Source organism: Podarcis liolepis, assembly GCF_965112155.1.
Source record: "Podarcis liolepis genome assembly, chromosome: 8".
Classification (NCBI taxonomy): domain Eukaryota; kingdom Metazoa; phylum Chordata; class Lepidosauria; order Squamata; family Lacertidae; genus Podarcis; species Podarcis liolepis.
Genome location: NC_139560.1, coordinates 83510943 through 83529222, shown reverse-complemented (window position 1 = coordinate 83529222; position 18280 = coordinate 83510943). Strand labels below are relative to the sequence as shown.

At 43.3% G+C, this 18280-nt stretch overlaps 1 protein-coding gene across 1 annotated transcript in view; it reads right to left on the bottom strand.

Moving 5' to 3' along the window:
- Positions 1-18280, bottom strand: part of ALOX5 (arachidonate 5-lipoxygenase) — a 43626-nt gene that overhangs the window by 17148 nt on the left and 8198 nt on the right. The window contains exons 2-9 of the mRNA XM_083519341.1: positions 15325-15523; positions 14048-14129; positions 12698-12820; positions 11296-11402; positions 8065-8237; positions 5051-5197; positions 4769-4972; positions 2614-2700 (exon numbers count right to left, since the gene is read on the bottom strand). Coding sequence (XP_083375467.1) covers positions 2614-2700; positions 4769-4972; positions 5051-5197; positions 8065-8237; positions 11296-11402; positions 12698-12820; positions 14048-14129; positions 15325-15523 — 1122 coding nt within the window. The remainder of the gene's footprint in view (positions 1-2613; positions 2701-4768; positions 4973-5050; positions 5198-8064; positions 8238-11295; positions 11403-12697; positions 12821-14047; positions 14130-15324; positions 15524-18280) is intronic.

Below are 18280 nucleotides of genomic sequence, written 5' to 3'. Positions count from 1 at the left end.
GGTAGAAATAAGGTTTTCCACCAAAGTACAAGCTGTCACAAGTGACAGAGGAGCTGAGTTTACAGGTTCTGCTTTGCAGAAGTTCTTTCGCAAGAAAGGGATACGTCACACAGTGACTTCACCCAATCAGTGGGGGGTGGCAGGGCTGAAGTGTCAGGCTCTGGTTAAAACTGCACAGGTGTTGCTGAAAGATTCTGGGTTACCTCCAAGGTTTTGGCTGGAGGCAATCAAGTATGTAAGCTTCACCTGGAATCGGACCTACAATTCAATGGTAGGTGACACACCGTTTAGGTTGTTGCATGGCAGGAAACCCCAGATTCATTTTTTGCGTATGTTCGGATCACATGCATCTGTGTCAGTACCTGCTGCTTTGCAGGGGCCAGATGGATCCAAGTTCCGGAAAATGATTTTCTGTGGGTATGAGCCAACAGCGAGTGCATGGAGGTTTGCGTTTCCATCAGGTGATCAGAGTAAGTTACTGATCAGCAAGTACGCTGAGTTCTATGAGCAGGATAAAAAGTCAAAGACTGCTGTCAAGCGTGATGTTCTCTCAGAGTGTCTCTCTGACTCAGAACAGGAAGATTCTGAGGGGGAGGAAGAAGAAGCTGAGTCTGATGATGATGATCAGGTAACTGACCAAAGTCAGGAACAGGAGGAACAGGAGGAGGTATCTGTAGTTTCTCCACAGGTTGTGAAAAGAGAGGCCAAGAGTGAGCCTAGTTCTCCTGTGAGTGTAATGGAGAGGATTCGAAAACGCTTTAAGTCAGAGGGGGAATCCCGTGATGCTGAGGACACAGTTCCTGGTGGCAGTGAGTCAGAGGTAACATCTGAGTTTATGCCCAGAAGGTCTAGTCGCACAACAAAGGGCATTCCACCTGAAAGGTACCAAGCGACAAGTGCGTGGGCAAAATTCGCACAGTGTGATTCTGGGAATGTTGAAAGGGTTCAACAGGTGCCTGGGAAAGATGCCGGGAAGAAGCACAAGGCAAAGGGGAAGGTGTTGAACTCAAAAGGGTCTTGTCAGAAGGTGCAGCAAGGGGGGGTGTTGAGGCTGGAACTTAACGAGTTAAGTTCTTCCCATGATGCCACACCATTCTGACGTCAGTTTTCGAACCTGGGAGGAGTTTGGGAAGAGCTAGCCAGTCCCACTCTGTGCTTCGTGGGGAAAGGATGCAGTTTTGTCATGGCTGCAAATAGTCCTGGAAATTCCTGAGAAATGTTGGAATAAAAGCTGTAAATAGACAAACCTGGACTCTGTGTGTGTTTGTCTGGAAGCCAAAACTACGTGACAGTTTACACCGCTGTGCGAAACTCTGCTGAGACGTAACTGAGAGCTGCACAAGAGGAAGTGTGCCGGGCGGCCATAAATCGCTAATTGGAGTCGCAAATCAATTAGCGGGGACCGCGGCAGATAAATCAAATTGCACATGCTAGACCTACTCAGAGTAGACCCACTTAAATTCATGAACCTAAGTCAGTCATGCTAGTCCTAAATAGAACCAGCATAAAATCTCACTCTACAGATTAACTGCTTAACTGCAAATCAGTATTCGTAATGGTATATGCTCGCTTGTTTTAAAGAAGCCAAGTGTTACAGTAACTGGAGACTGGAAAGTATGCAATTAGCTTGAGTACAAATAAAATTACTTTGCGGAGAGTTTCCTTCATGTAAAAGGCATGGCCGTTTGAGGCATAGCTGTCAACATTCAGTTTGAAAATAAGGGATCAGCAGCCTCACCTGTCCCGGGGACAGTCTACGGGATATCTAACAATCTGGGATAGCAGCAGGAAGCAGCGGGAAACGGCACTGGAATAAGGGAATTTCCCGCAAAGAAAGGGAAGGCTGACAGCTATGGTTAGAGGGCTTGTGAGGGGGGTTTCTTTAGGTCCGACCTTGTGGGTTTTTCTCTTTGGTGCCTTGGCTTGGGTTTACTTGATTATTTTACAGTCTGCTCTAGCTTTGTAATAATTCCAAGCCTCTATTTTGAGTTCTGTGTTTTCTCTTCTGCCAGCATTGTGTCAGCTGCATGTTGTCTGGCCTTGCTATTCAGCCTTGCTATTTTAGCTGTTCATATCTGCTTCAACATGGGCATCTCTTTACTGATAAGAAGCCCCTTTACAACTTGTACTGTATTTCAGAGTAAAATCCACGGAATATAGTGGAGCTTACTGTTGAATAAAATATTGATCTTACAGGAAAAAGGAAGGGGTGAGATGGCTAAAAATAGCTTTATCTTATCTCATTATACATGATAAAGCCGCCTCATCTCTTGCTTTTTCCTGTAAGACCAATTGCAGTTGTTAACAGTCAACAGGTTTACCACACCTATCAGTCAATCACCCATTCCCACCCCCTCCTGAGTGATACCCCTCCCCACTCTCTCACTATATATAAGGGTCTGGTGACTTCTGTTTCAGTGTATCTGAAGAAGTGTGCATGCACACGAAAGCTCATACCAAGAACAAACTTACTTGGTCTCTAAGGTGCTACTGGAAGGAATTCTTTAATTTTTTTAATTTAATTTTATTTATTTTATGGAGAAAAGTCATTGAAAGAACTATGTGAAAGCCACTTCCTAGAGGTACAAACTTATGAAATCGAGGCTCTCTCACCTTGTCAAAAAGGCCATATTCACAGATAAGCTGTTCTCGGGCTTTAGTGTTGATGGCTATTGTAAACCGCACATGGGATACCAGGAGCTGTAAACCAGAAGAGAAAGTAGATAAGAATGAAATATTCCTGCAGTGTTAACAATGGAATATGATGGGCTCCCAAAACAACTTGCTTTTAAATAAGGAACTATAGCTTTAATATAAATTATGTGTATGAACTGAAGACAATTTCAAAGCATAGTCCTTTACAAATTGATAGATGCTGCTAGATATCAGATCTACAGTATGAGAAACATGCACCTTATACAGTGGTACCTCGGGTTACATACGCTTCAGGTTGCAGACTCCGCTAACCCAGAAATAGTGCTTCATGTTAAGAACTTTGCTTCAGGATGAGAACAGAAATTGTGCTCCGGCGGCGCAGCAGCAGCAGGAGGCCCCATTAGCTAAAGTGGTGCTTCAGAATAAGAGCAGTTTCAGGTTAAGAACGGACCTCCGGAACGAATTAAGTACTTAACCCAAGGTACCACTGTACTGCCAAAAGGCGTTCAAACATGTAGGTAATGTTCAAACATGTTGGACTGCACTGCACCAGAATTGAAGGTTAAGTAGGGTTCTCCAGCAAAATAATACAAAGATATTGATTTGTCAATTTGGGCAGTTTAGAGAAGGCTTACAGATGCATATAATTCAGACCAATTATACATAGTGTTGTTGTCCAAGGGCACCTCAGGGCGCACTCTTTAACAAGGTATGAACCATTAATCCATCTTCATCCTGCACGTTACTTCCAGCTTCAGGCACAAATCACTGTAGACAATTTGCCACTTGAAGACACTATTTATTTATTTGTGTGCTTTTTTATCTAATACTGGTCAAATTAAAATGGCTCAAAGAAAATTAAAATGGCCAGGTTTTTTTAAAACTTAAGAAGACTGTTTTTTGTTTTTTAAAAATATATATATATTATTCAGGATTTTCTTGTTTTACAGAAGTGTAGTGCCTCGTTTTTTTTTCCCCCATGTAACATTTTTACAAATCCATTTCATTTGTTGAGGCATTAGGGGGAGAAGAAAAGAAAAAAGAAGGGCGGTGGAGAGAGGGAAGATGGATGGGGGTGGGGTCGGGTGACGGTGTTTCTATTATGTTTAATGTATGTAGAGTTTGGTGTCAGCGTTGCTTGTGTTGTTCACTTGTGTTCCTTTGGTGGTGAGAGAGGTTGGGGTTGGCCTAGGGTGTGATTGTTTGCTTGTGATTGGCTGTGGTGATCTTTGTTTTCGTGTGTGGGTGAGGTGGGTGGGTGTTTTGGATCAGGTTAGCCATATTGATTTGTATGCTGTTGGTGGATTATTGTCACTGTCCTGTTGGGCTGTGTATGTGATAAAGGGGAGCCATACCGGGGTGAAGATGTCTTCTTCTGTTTGTCCCCGTGTCAGTTTCAGTTTATTAGTTAATTTTTCTAGTAGGGCTGTTTCCCATACTATTTGGTACCACTGGTCCATGCTTACTCCTGACAGGTCTCTCCAGTGTCTGGTTATGGTGTTTCTGGCTGCTGAGAGCAGGTGGGTTATGAGTTCTTTGTGGTGTAAACGGGCATTGTTGTCTTGGAAGATGTTTAGTAGGGCCAATTCTGGGGTGATGTCTATTACTTGCTTAGTTATTTTACATATTTCTTGTATGGCTGTTGTCCAGAATAGTTGGGTTTTGGGACACTCCCACCACATGTGGAGGTATGTGCCTGTGGAGGTGCACCCTCTCCAGCATTTTGGTGAGGTTCCTGGGTGTATTACTTAAGAAGACTGTTTAACTGTGTTATCTTAGCTTTTTCTTAGTGGAATATTTTTAAAATGAGCCATTTTACAGTTCAGAAGAGGCAATTTTTTCTTGCCACATTTCATAGAGCTGGGACAAATTATCTTGAATATATATATATATATATATATATATATATATATATATATATATATATATTCCAGTCTTATAATGATAGAATGCTGTTTGCCTTATCTGCCTTAAATATACAGGGGCTCTCTCGTCTGTACAATTCCAAATATTACTTTTATTAACAATACATTTAACAGAAAATTGCAGGTCTTGCAGAAAACAAAACAATCATCTCTGATATGCACACCTTCCTAGCACCCAATTAACCCACCTTAAAGAGAGGATGGACGGAAGGCAGTTGCCGGAACATGGCTACTCCAAACACTTCAGAAATTAAGTGAGTCCGAAGGAGGTGAGTAACAGTCTGATGGATGTGGAAATCCGAAGAACGTACCCAAATTTTGGCCAATAACCAGTCATACTTTGCATCTGATGGCAGGAAAATAGGATTCCCTGGCTCAGGAGCTTGTTTTATCTGGGGAGTGTAACAAAATAGTTAACAATTCTTTCAATAATGAAAGATTATTATTTTAGTGGGTAAAATATAGATTACCTGGATTGCAATAGGGACAATCTTCTTCTCTAAATTCTTATATAATAAGCAGACTGGAGCAGACAGATATTGCACAGTGCAGGGGTCAGTCTTATTGCCTTCAACAGCATCCAGAAGTTCATAATCCACTATGAAAATATTCCCTTGCTGTAGGAAAAATGAAAGAAAACATGCACACCTGTTTACTTTGGTAAATGGGTTATTCCATGAAAATGCCAACCTACAGACTCAGCTTTCATTTTTGGACATCGCTAACATGTTCTATATCATTCTAAATATAATTTTCAAGAGTTTCATATGGCAACGTTATTTTGAAATTGGAGTAAACAACCAGAAGTGTGACATAGAAGACGACTCAGAATTTCTCTACCCCCACCCCCAGGAGAATAGGTTATTGATAGCTTTACTTTCTCATTTGGTGAAATGGCAATAAATTTTATGAAAATCAAATGAGCTTAAAGGCAGCATAACGTATGCTGCTTGTGTTACATTAGTCACAAAAATACATACTCTCCCCACAACAAATGAAAAGAAAAATCTATGTTTTAGCTACATCCCTGTCTTGTGAGGTTCTTAGCATGAAGAAAACGTGGCGAGATATTAACTGAAATATGCTTTACATGCAACATTACTTGTGACCAACATAACATCACAGTGTTGCAACTTACGTAGCATAAATGTGTTGTCATGTGTGTCCTTTAAGCCTCTTTTTAGGAGCATCAAATTTTCGTCCCTGAGAATGTACTAAATTCTTAGGGTAGCAATCCTATGCCCAAGAAACTGGCTTAAAGCAAACAGGTTATGTCAGAGTAAAGTTCATAGCTGTCAACTTACAGATTTGAAAATAAGGGACCAGCAGCCTCGAAAATAAGGGATCAGTAGCCAAAATAAGGGATTTTCCGAGCACAGGTATGTTCAGCTTCTGAGCCCCTCCAAGCCAAAGGCAGAAAGCCCAGCCACAGCCAAACGAAGCCTCAAGCGGTGGTTCCCACAGCGCAGCAACCCGGCAAAGGGGACGCAGCAAGGAAAACCACCGTCACCTCTCCGCTGGGAAGTGCTGAGCAAAGGCGAGTCCCCAGGCAACGCGGCCGATTGGATCGGCACAAGGCATGCAAGCTCCACCCCCCAGTCATTCTTAGACTCCTTATTGGGTGAGCAATGCAGCCAAGCAATACAATTGGAGCCTCCCTCCTCCCTGGCCGGCAGGGAGAGAGGGAGAGGAGCTGCTTCCTTTGAAACCCGGGAAATTTAAGGGACATCATCAATAAGGGACAGCAGCGGGACACAGCGCTGGGATAAGGGACTTTCCCACCAAATAAGGGACGGTTGACAGCTATGGTAAAGTTACACCAGATCCAAAAACTGTACAGCAGCGGGACAGCTGCTGTTGTTCTCCTGAATCAAGGCAGAAGCAAAACAAGCCTTTAAAAGAGTGTTCTACACTGGGTTACTAGGTCATACGGCTGAGCTGAACAGGGTTGAGATCCAGCCTAAGTCTCCCTGCAGGACATCCCTTTTGGGGCATTAACACTGGCCTTGTTGACGTCCCAGAAGCCAAGACTGGCTGAGCCTCAGTGGAACCAGGATGAGCAAATTATCTTTGGCTGAGCCAGCGTCAGGGACTTAATGCTGATGGAGACCCACTGTATCCTAAGCTTTTGATTCCAGCAGATCTTGCCTCCAAAGCCTGTTAGATGTCTCAGACCAGGCATGCATCTCACAGAGTTTTACAAAAAGAAACAGGTGTCTGCCCTCAAGAAGCTTCCTGTCTTAAAGACAAGTCAGACAATGGGGGTGGGCAGATGTTATCGCTTTAAAAGAAATATAATATAACAATGTGTTAATAGGGTTAGTAATCTTTTTATTTATGTGATCATCGGAGGAAGGATAACTTGCTCCCGGTGGCTCACAGGACCATCATTCCTCATGGAGCCAAGGAAGAAGTATTATAATTTCATCAAAATGTTCAGCATTAAAAAGTGCACCCCATAATACTGTATAGTAGGCATTCCCTATCCTGACCTGAATGTTGCCTTCAAATTACGTACTTTACATACAAATTGATTCACTGAATTTCAACTCAGTGTTCAAACTGCAAATCTTCTGCTTGGATGACAAAGCACTCCTTTCCCAAAGAATGCAATCTGCTTCTATACATTTCCTGAAAAGCTTTTAAAATGACAAGTACTATAACAATGAAATACCGTATTTTTCGCCCCATAAGACGCACCGGCCCATAAGACGCACCTAGATTTTGGGGGGGGAAATAAAGGGAAAAAAATTTATTTCCCCCCCAGGTGCGCTGCGCTACACCAGGAGCTTGGGGCGTGCGGAGCTCAGCGCGCCCCAAACTTCTGCGTGCCGGCAAGGTCTCCGCTAGCGTGGGAGAGCTGGGCGCCTCTCCCAGGGCTAGAGGACCCCTGCGCTAATCCAGAAGCTTGGGGCAAGCTGAGGTCAGCGCGCCCCAAGCTTCTGCGTGCCGGCAAGCAGTCCGCTAGCCCTGGGAGAGCCGCGGGGCTCTCCCAGGGCTAGCGGATCGCTGCGCTACACCAGGAGCTTGGAGTGTGCTGAGCTCAGCGCGCCCCAAGCTTCTAGGTGCGCGCAAGCAGTCCGCTAGCCTTGGGAGAGCCGCGGGGCTCTCCCAGGGCTAGCGGATCGCTGCGCTATACCAGGAGCTTGGGGCGTGCTGAGCTCAGCGCGCCCCAAGCTTCTAGGTGCGCACAAGCAGTCCGCTGCCGCCCCAAGCCTCGCGCACCCGGTGGGACCTCCTGCCGGGTGCGCGAGGCTTGCAGACACTCACCCGAAGCAGGGGGAGCCCTCCCGAGGGCTCCCCGTGCTTCGGGCGACAGGCTGCCGCCCCAAGCCTCGCGCACCCGGTGGGACCTCCTGCCGGGCGCGCGAGGCTTGCAGGCATTCGCCCCATAAGACGCACCCCGATTTCCCCTTCATTTTTGGAGGGGAAAAAGTGCGTCTTATGGGGCGAAAAATACGGTAAATCCATTTTATTTTTATACCTTTATTTCCTCTTCCAGAGTCAGATTTCTCTCCAAACTGCATTCTACCATTTCCGTAGTCACGGGAAATTTCTTTGGTAACTCTGTGCACTTTTGGATCAAGACAGGATTGCACCCGTTCAGGAACTGGTATCCAAACATAAAATCTTCTTGCCAATGCTGCATCACGTACTCTAACAGGAGAAAAAAAGAGAACGAAACCCAAAGACTATTTTTAGCAGAACTCCTTCCAAAAAATAATAACTATTCTATATTAAACTATATCAAGTAAAACAAAAAATAAAATAAAAAACCAAACAGAAAAGGAAGGCAGAGCCTGAAAATGAGGCTCAGGGTAAATTTATTTAACAGCATGATATGACCAGCACACATGCAATCTTCATTAAAGGCACTGGGAGAGACTGAGATTACTGGATATCAAAATATTGTTACATAAAAAGCATACATACACATAATGGGCTCCTTTGCTAAATTGTTCTACATATATAGCCCTGTCTAGTCGATGATGAAACCAAGTTTTTTTTTTAAAAAAAATCATATTTATTAAAGTTTCCAAAACACAAAAAAAAAGCAAAGGAAAAAGAAAAAATACACCTTTACAGTTAAGGCCTTACTTTCATTAACATCTTTCCAGGACTCCCCCATCCCCCTCCCAATTTGTATTCCCCTTTCATTAATTTGGTTCCACAAGCTCTTACTCCCAATTTAAAACTTAATTTGTTTAACCCACTATTCAATTTAGTTATATAGCCACTTTCCCATTCCACCATCCCTCATCATTAAAAGAAAAATTTTCCCCCAAGGTCCACCCCAATTTCCTTCCACGAATTCCCTTTTTTAATAAACACGTCCAATCAAAGTAAAAGATATGAAAAGATTCAAAAAATAGTTGCACACCCTTAGGATTCCAAATCTCCCCCCCCCTTCCCCCGGTTTCGATTCCCCATGTCCATCAGTCTGTCTATTGTCAGCCTGGAGATCTCACAGGTCGGGGGGGCGCTAACGGTGCCCGCCGAGTCAACCATGTCCACGGGCTCCGTGCCCGTGGTTTTTGAGGGTCCCCGCGTCGCCGGCGCGGTAGGACCCAACCCCTGCCGAGCAGACTCCCTCCGGAGCTCGGAGGGAGTCCGCCATTCGGCGATGGCGCCAACCCGGAAGTCCGATGATGAAACCAAGTAGAACAAGAAGTCAAACTATTGAGCTTGCCAAATTCCAGTGAGCAGGAATGGCATGGCAGATGGACTGAGGTCCATTTAGTGCTGTGAGAATGGGGATGTTTGTCAAGGGCAGGGGTCAGCAAACTTTTTCAGCAGGGGGCCGGTCCACTGTCCTTCAGACCTTGTGGGGGGGCTGGACTATTTTTTGGGGGGGGGGGGAATGAACGAATTCCTATGCCCCACAAATACCCCAGAGATGCATTTTAAATGAAAGCACACATTCCACTCATGTAAAAACATGCTGATTCCCAGACCATTCGTGGGCTGGATTGAGAAGGCGATTGGGCCGCATCCAGGCCCCAAGCCTTGTTTGCCTACTTATGGTCAAGGGCAGGCATAGGCAAACCTGGCCCTCCAGATGTTTTGGGACTACAGCTCCCATCATCCCTAGCTAACAGGACCAGTGGTCAGGGATGATGGGAATTGAAGTCCCAAAACATCTGGAGGGGCGAGTTTGCCTATGCCTGGTCAAGGGAGTGGATACTGGGTGGTGATTAAGTGGGAATGATGCAGAGGTTATGGGGCAGTTGAAGCCCTCTAGGACTGCCTTTAAAAGCTTTTTGAAACTGACTACCGTATTTTTCGCTCCATAAAACACACCTGACCATAAGACGCACCTAGTTTTTAGAGGGGGAAAGCAAGAAAAAAATATTCTGTCAGAGCATGTAAGCGGCTCTCACTTTTCTTGCTTTAAACCCTTCCCTCCCTCCTCCCACTTTGCTGAGAAGCCAGCAGAGCAAGAGCGATAGCTGCGCAACACCTCTTGTTCTGCTGGCTTCCCAGCAAAGCGGGATGAAGGACAAAAGGGAGCCCTTACAAGGGAGCGCTGAGCAGAGCGTGTATGCATCCCAGATGTGAATGCAGACAGGAGGTTCTGCTCAGGAGCCTCCTGCCTGCATTTGCTCCATAAGACGCACACACATTTCCCCTTACTTTTTAGGAGGGAAAAAGTGTGTCTTATGGAGCGAAAAATACAGTAGTTGAGAAGTGGGCTTATGCAGAGCTGAAAGTAAGGATGGAGGAGAAATTTGATTCGGGACAGCTGACCCTACCTAATTTGCATTTTGCAAAACAATAGGAGAGCCAACATGTAGCCTTCCTTCAGAAAATCCACATGTCTCGGAATATTGTAGTCCAGCTCTCCAACCAAGTAATGTGTACAAGAAGGTGCATTCAAGCGATGCAGAAGTGTTCAGAACTGAGTTTAAGGTTGCAAAGATGAAAAAGTGAGAGAAATTGACATTGGCAATTTCACCCCTGGCTAAGACTTGGATGGAAGACTATCCTTTCACTTTCAAGGTGCTCTTAACAACCTTAAGTCATGCCTGCTTTGTTCTTAAATCAAGATAAGGGCAAGTTACCCCACAGTTTTAAGCTGCCATTTGCACTCTGGTTTTGAAAACTGCACGAAAAACTGAAGCTTTCAGCAAATACTTCCTTATTTTGCTCGGTTTGCTGCTCTTTCCTCCCCTAAAAACTAAAAGTTACACTGACTTTGAGGTGAAAGCTAAGTAGACTTTTCTGATTCTAACTCGACTTTCCCCACTAGCTAGGTCTCTACTGTGCAAAACTATTAGGGGCGGGTGTCCTGTTTTATACCTCTTTTCCAAAAGCTTATTGGTTTACCGTGGCCTCTCAAGGCTTCCCTGCTATGGTGAAAATGAAAACTCGGTTTCTACAGGCTTATTACTCCATGATTTGGCTCCTGAGATACATGTTTACAGGGTTTACCTCCTAACACACATTGCCTTTAGTGTACCATTATTAGAGTACAGTATAAGTGGATGCTGTAATTAAATTAATAAATTTACATTACTTACCTTTAGTTTCTTGAGTGCCCTTCGACTTGTGCAACCGCTGGGTACATAAATTCCAATAATTATTGGCCTAACTCATATCCCAAAGGTTTTTAGCTGAAAAATTACTAAATGGCGTCCAAACTAAAATTTTGGTCAGCAACATAAAAATTAATTCATCTTCTGATGCTAGTGTCAACAACTGCAATCAATCTTACCAGAAATTGTATTGCTTATTCTGACAAAGATCTTCTCAAAATCTGCAAAGTCACTCCAGGAAGATTGGAACATGTGCATGAAACGATTAACATAGAGATTTTCCATCCTAAAAAAACAAAAAATTCTGTGAGGTCATTGGCTGTAATCTTTTTTGTTTCATTTCTCTCCTTGCACATTTCACTTTTCCCATAACTTCTTTACTTCTGTATGAAATGTTCAGAAATGAAGGACGTGGATTAAATGAAGGGGAATAAATCTAGGAACTAAATCTCACAAGCAAAATGGTACCAGTGTTTTAAAACATATTGGACATTGGCACCACTTCTAAATCATCTTGTGTTACCTTCCAAAGAACTGCACCAAAATTTCTCAGGAGACATTTTACTGAGTATATATCTAAGATTTTTCTTTTTCTAATCCTCCAAGAAAAACAAGGTTGAGTTGCAATTTTTTTTGCTGAACATTATCCACCATTTTTAATGGTAGCTGCTATTTCTCCATCACGATTCTCTGGAACACCAAGTCCAGGGCATCATGGAGGATTTAAAAAATGGCAAACACCGTCTATGACTGTACTAAGCTAATTGGATTGGATGCAAACACAGCTGGCACTGCAGCAGCAACAGCAACAGCAACAACAAACCTTAGGAAAAACTGTATTAATAGCATTGCCAGTGCTGTGAGCCCCACCACTGAGAAACTGTTGGAGAACTGCTACTCCCCTTGGAGAAATTTGGTGAAACGGCCACCAATTTCTCTACCCATTAACAAAGTGGAGAACTTTAAGGAGTCATTTCCACACAACTCTACTTTCAGTTCACCCTTGCATGTAGTCCTGCGCATGCAACTTACTGCTAAATGAAAAGATTTGTGGATTGGGATCCAAACTCAACAATGCCATCATAAAGAAGTGAACAAGACATCTTTGAAGAACATTATGTGTTTTTTTAATGCTTTTAAATAAATAAATACAGCAATAATTGAGACAGTAGCTGGACAGACAGGCAAAGCCTCCATACAAAAGATTTTTTAAAAAACTTAGACTATATTAGAACTGGCTAATTTTACAAATTTAGCTAGACTGTGAGAAGACAGGGGCTGGGTAGATAAAATTAGAATATGTTGTTAGTGTTAGTATCATTTTAGTGATTATTTGGGTTGTACTGTAAAGGTAACATTTATGAAGTATAGTCATAAGTATTATGTTTGTTACCATTGTTCTGATTACTGAAATTTTACGTTCAAAATGGAATCATGTGCTGTTTTGCATCATCATTTAAAGTGTTACGTGATTAAAATATATGTTTAAATTGTACTTTAATCAATTTTGTCCTTTCCCCCATTATCCCAGACCAATCCAGAAAATCGCTACCAAATAATGAGAGCCACCATAATACTCACGCTTTAGTATAATTCAAAACAAAGTCGACTCCTTTCTCGCTGTCAAACTGGATGTTTCGAGGCAATTCCTTGTGAGATTTGGCATCTATGTTCAGGGGAAAGCCTGGGTGCCATTCTGCCCACCTGGTTAAAAATGAAAATAACTCAGAAGGCAGCTTCTCCATTTGAGGGCAAGCTGGGACAGGAAACACAACCTGGCCACGGTTCCTTCTTCCATCCAATCCATTCGGCAGCAAGGACAGTGGCGACTCCTCTCCCATCTGCTATTGCCCACCAGGTAGCCAGAAATGATCACACAACTTTTAGTTGTTTCCTGCATATACCTTAGTCAACAACTGGGGTGGTGGTGGTGGTGGTTATGAACTGGGCAAGCTATCTTTGGGTGTGGAATAGTGCCTCTGGGTACCTGAGCATGCCTAGATGTATCTTTTGCTACCAAAGCCAGTCATAATTTGTAGTCCCTGCATACCGTATTTTTTGCTCTATAAGACTCACTTATTCCCTCCTAAAAAGTAAGGGGAAATGTGTGTGCGTCTTATGGAGCGAATGCAGGCTGCGCAGCTATCCCAGAAGCCAGAACAGCAAGAGGGATTGCTGCTTTCGCTGTGCAGCGATCCCTCTTGCTATTCTGGCTTCTGAGACTCAGAATTTTTTTTTTCTTGTTTTCCTCCTCCAAAAACTAGGTGCGTCTTATGGTCTGGTGTGTCTTATGGAGCGAAAAATACAGTATATGTAATACGCAAAAGGCTTTTAATTGCACTCTATTCTCTGATTTAAAAAGAAGAAGATATATGAATGCCCCCCTTTCCGGCTCTGCAACTAATCAACGTTTCTTGGGTCGTGAGTATACTACGTTTTCACTATCTCACTAGTGCAGAAGACGAAACTTTACTTTGACCTAGATCAGAAAACTGATGTAATTGAAACTCATATGAATTTGATTCATTTTTAATCAGAGAACTTTCCCCCCGTTACCGCAAGAGTCCAGAGTTTGCGGAAAAATTTCAGACAATCTATGTGTTGATAAATTGCTGTATTATTGCTGGGATTGGACTTCACAGCCGACTAGTAGAAACTAACGCTTGCCTAACGAACTCAGCATATATGGAACGTGCAGAATGCCCTTGTACTTTATGTAGCAGTTCCAGAAGTGATGGCTGTGTGTGGCTCTAAGTCTCTATAAAATATGCAAGCATTGTCCAAGCATTGTCTGAGAGACGTTTGAGAGCCACAGCTTGTAGGCATTGGTGTTTCATTATATAGTAAAATTAAAGCTAGGTCTCCTTGATCACAACTTCAGGGTACTATAGAAAAATTATAGCGCTAAATAGGAAGTTTTAGGAAACTGACCGATACATCTTCTGACGATCCTCCAGCTCTTTGCGTCTGTGATGCTTAAGGACTTGAGTCTTGTCATCCGCAGAAAGCTTGGCTGTGGAAGGTGATGAAAAGATGCGCAGACTGAAAAATGCACCAACAGCTTTGTACAAAGGACAAGCACAGTTCTCTCCTTCGTACTAATAAGCTAAAGGCCAAGAATGCAGCTGATTATTTGAAGTCATTACGAACTTCAAGCTGTCTCATATTTGCAATTCGCCATGTTCACGTTCCTCTCTGCCTATTCTTCCTCTACATGTTCCTTCCTGTCTCAAACTCTTAATCTTCAGGGCTGGGGTAGGCAAGCTTTTTCAGCCAATGGTCACATTTCTTTGGGCTTCATTTGTCAAGGGCCACCACCGGTGAGGAGTGGAGACAGCTGAAGGAGGAATCATAGAATCATAGAGTTGGAAGAGACCACAAGGGCCATCGAGTCCAACCCCCTGCCAAGCAGGAAACACCATCAGAGCACTCCTGACATATGGTTGTCAAGCCTCTGCTTGATCACCTTCTGCTTGATCACCTTCTGGAAGTCCAGTTGGTTTGTCCAATTATTTCTCCATACTTGTTGGGTTTTTGCTTTGCTTTATTGTCTTGATTTACTGTTTGTGTTTCAGATATAAGTGTCACCAGGATGTGGCAGGTGATGTAACACACACACACCCACACACACCACACCATCCCAATAATGACTTCTGGGACAGGGTGGAAGATTTAGATATCAGGCCTGGAGGCACTCAACCACCAAGGGTCTGAAGCATATAAATTTGAGCTTTGATGTAAGCCCTGACTGGTTGGGTGTTGTGTGCTAGCCACTTGGCTCTGTTGTTGGTTCCTGGAGCTTCAGGCAACCAAATGGAGATAAGTTTCCTATCTTGCTTATGTAATGTTATTCTGCTTAAAGTCCATATCACTGTAGTGGTGCATTCTCAACTACTGCTTTGTTTTTTTAATTAGCAATCGTTAAAGAATAAATAATATTATTGTAGTTGTGCCCGATAGAAATGTAATACAGCAGAGATAAACTATTTTCCATAAGTGCTTACATGTGATCTGGTGGACTATCATAGCAAAGGAGCTACTTAGCAACCGTTTTAGACTGAACAGAACAATCTGATTTACATATTGGGGGTGATGAGTCGTATCTCTTGTCTGGATACCTTGGAGTAATACAACAAGTAGGGAACTGAGTAAAGAAGTTCTCTGGCTTTGCCTAGTGCTCTTAGTCAAGGACACTGCAAAGCACTCACCTCGTCCGTCTCGGAGTACCACCTCTTTGTCATCTGTAATCCATCTGTAACAAGGAAACTCTAAGTAGTCACCCATGGGTGTTTTCACGGTGACATACTTCAAGTACCAGTCGTCAGGAAACCAGTACTTCCGTTTCTCAATTTTTATCAGCTGGATCTCCCCGAGGTCTTCAGTTACTGTCACATCGTAAGTATCAATCTAGAAGAATGAAATTCAGAGGCTCTGATCTGTTGGAAAACACTGAGTGTCTATGAGTCTAAGGGCAGCCACATCTGAAAGATGTTATTTGATCCTCACTGAACAGCATAACTACGATAAAAAAATTCCTTCCTGTAGCACCTTAAAGACCAACTAAACTAACTTCTGTTTCAGTGTATCTGAAGAAGTGTGCATGCACACGAAAGCTTATACCAAGAACTAACTTAGTTGGTCTTTAAGGTGCTACAGGAAGGAATTTTTTTATTTTGACTATGGCAGACCAACACGGCTACCCATCTGTAACTATAACTACGATAGTTAGGGCTGTTCCATGCTATGACGGCTCTTTGGTGAGTCCCTGTACCAAGGAGCTCGGTTCACCTGGAACTCTGCACAAGCTGAAGGCTATGTGCCTATTTTGCTACTGCTCTGAGCCACATAGCTCATGTGGGACACTCCTGTTGCTGGACTGCCAGCTCCAGCCAGCAAAGCCAATGGAAAGGGATGCTGTGAGCTCTAGGCTGACAACATCTGGAGAGCACTACATTGGTTGCCTAGGCCAGGCTTCCTCAACCTCGGCCCTCCAGATGTTTTGAGACTACAATTCCCATCATCCCTGACCACTGGTCCTGCTAGCTAGGGATCATGGGAGTTGTAGGCCAAAAACATCTGGAGGGCCGAGGTTGAGGAAGCCTGGCCTAGGCTTTTAGCAACGAGCGCTGTATCACTGCAAAATTACAGAGAAAGCTACAGTGGATTAAGCCAAATCTCCACCCATTGCAGCTGACACACATGTGATTCAACTTACACGTGGGCCACAAAATTAGTGCAAGCTTAATGAGTTCCTGGAACCTCTCCTACATCCAATACAAACATTGAGGAGTCCAACTGCTGTCAAGGCCACTGTCTTAAGGAAAAACTATGTGACTGGTGCTGCTTTCCCTTGTGCTCAACATTTTCACCTGATCTGCTCTTGGGTTTGAGCTTGCTTTCAAGGAGGGCAAGACAGCCAGAACCACCACTGATATCAGCAAGGGAGGAGGATAAAAGGTAAAAGGCAAAGGACCCCTGGAATGTTAAGCCCAGTCAAAGGCAACTCTGGGGTTGTGGCGCTCATCTCGCTTTCAGGCCGAGGAAGTTGGTGTTTGTCCACAGACAGCTTTCTGGGTCATGTGGCCAGCAGGACTAGTAAACTGCTTCTGGTGCAACGGGTCACCGTGACAGAAGCCAGAGCACACGGAAACACCGTTTACCTTCCCGCCATAGCGGTACCTATTTATCTACTTCCACAGGCATGCTTTCGAACTGCTAGGTTGGCAGGAGCTGGGACAGAGCAATGGGAGCTCACCCTGTCGAATCACCGACCTTCCAGCTGGCAAGCCCAAGAGGCCCAGTGGTTTAGACTACAGCACCACCTGCGTCCCATCAAGGGAGGAGGACAGCTCCATCAGGCCCCCTCCTGCAGTAAATAAATTATATGTCTCTGGGGTGGGTGGGGGTGTTAAGGGGTAGTACCTCTGGTGGGGGACACATCATGCTCCTTCTGGGTAGTATGTCTACCTTTGGTCACCAGTACTTGAGTTATTTAGAATTTAATATCTCTTCTGTCCAGCATTGCCATTAAAGTAATCGACCTCTTTTGTCAGAGCCAATGCCAATCAGGAAGCTTATTTCTTATAACTGACCACATCATAGATCCTCATACTATTTCCCTTTTTGGATACTTAGAAGGCTATTCAATTTTTCTCTGCTTCAAGCCTGTTCCATTCCCATGGATGTCTGCTGAAGACTTATTCAACTTAGCTAGATCCTTTTCTTTTCCTCTTATCCCCAGCTCCCAGCTTTTTAATCATTTTACTCAGTTTATTTTATTTCTTTTAATTTATTCTATTTGTATTACCACCCTTCATCTGAAGATCACAAGCTGATTTACAAAAAAGTATTATAATAATAATAATAATAATAATAATAATAATAATAATAATAATAATAATAGTTGTTGTTGTTGTTATATTTGTACCCCATCCATCTTCCTGGGTTGCCCCAGCAACTCTGAAAGGCTTCCCACATATATAAAAACATATTAAAACAGTAAACATTAAAAAATCTCCTTATACAGAGCTGCCTTCAGATGTATTCTAGGTTGTATTGTTCCAGAATATTCACACATAAAAACAGAGTCACATGAATGTCTCAAAGGCACTTTTAGTGGTAATTGCGAAAACGCTTTTGGGTACTGCATCCACATGGCAAATGCATTCCTGGACGAAAGCGCCTGCAGATTGGAGAGTTTTCTTTATTTATCCCTGAAGATGAACTACTGACTGCTGCTTAAACCATCAGCCTTAACTGATAGTTCTTTTTACAGATAGGTAGCCGTGTTGGTCTGCCATAGTCAAAATAAAAAAATTCCTTCCAGTAGCACCTTAAAGACCAACTAAGTTAGTTCTTGGTATGAGCTTTCGTGTGCATGCACACAGGTATCTGAAGAAGTGTGCATGCACACGAAAGCTCATACCAAGAACTAACTTAGTTGGTCTTTAAGGTGCTACTGGTAGGAATTTTTTTATTTTGATAGTTCTTTTCTTAACCAAGGCCAGTCCTGCTTCCTTTTGTCTGGTGATTAGCAGATGATAAAGATAATTTTGTGAGGCAAACCTTTCATGGAAACAAGTAAGGGTGGCCCTCTTACTGTGAAAAATAATGAACATAGCTATGCAAATACTGGATCCAAGATGAATCCAGATGGTCAAAAAA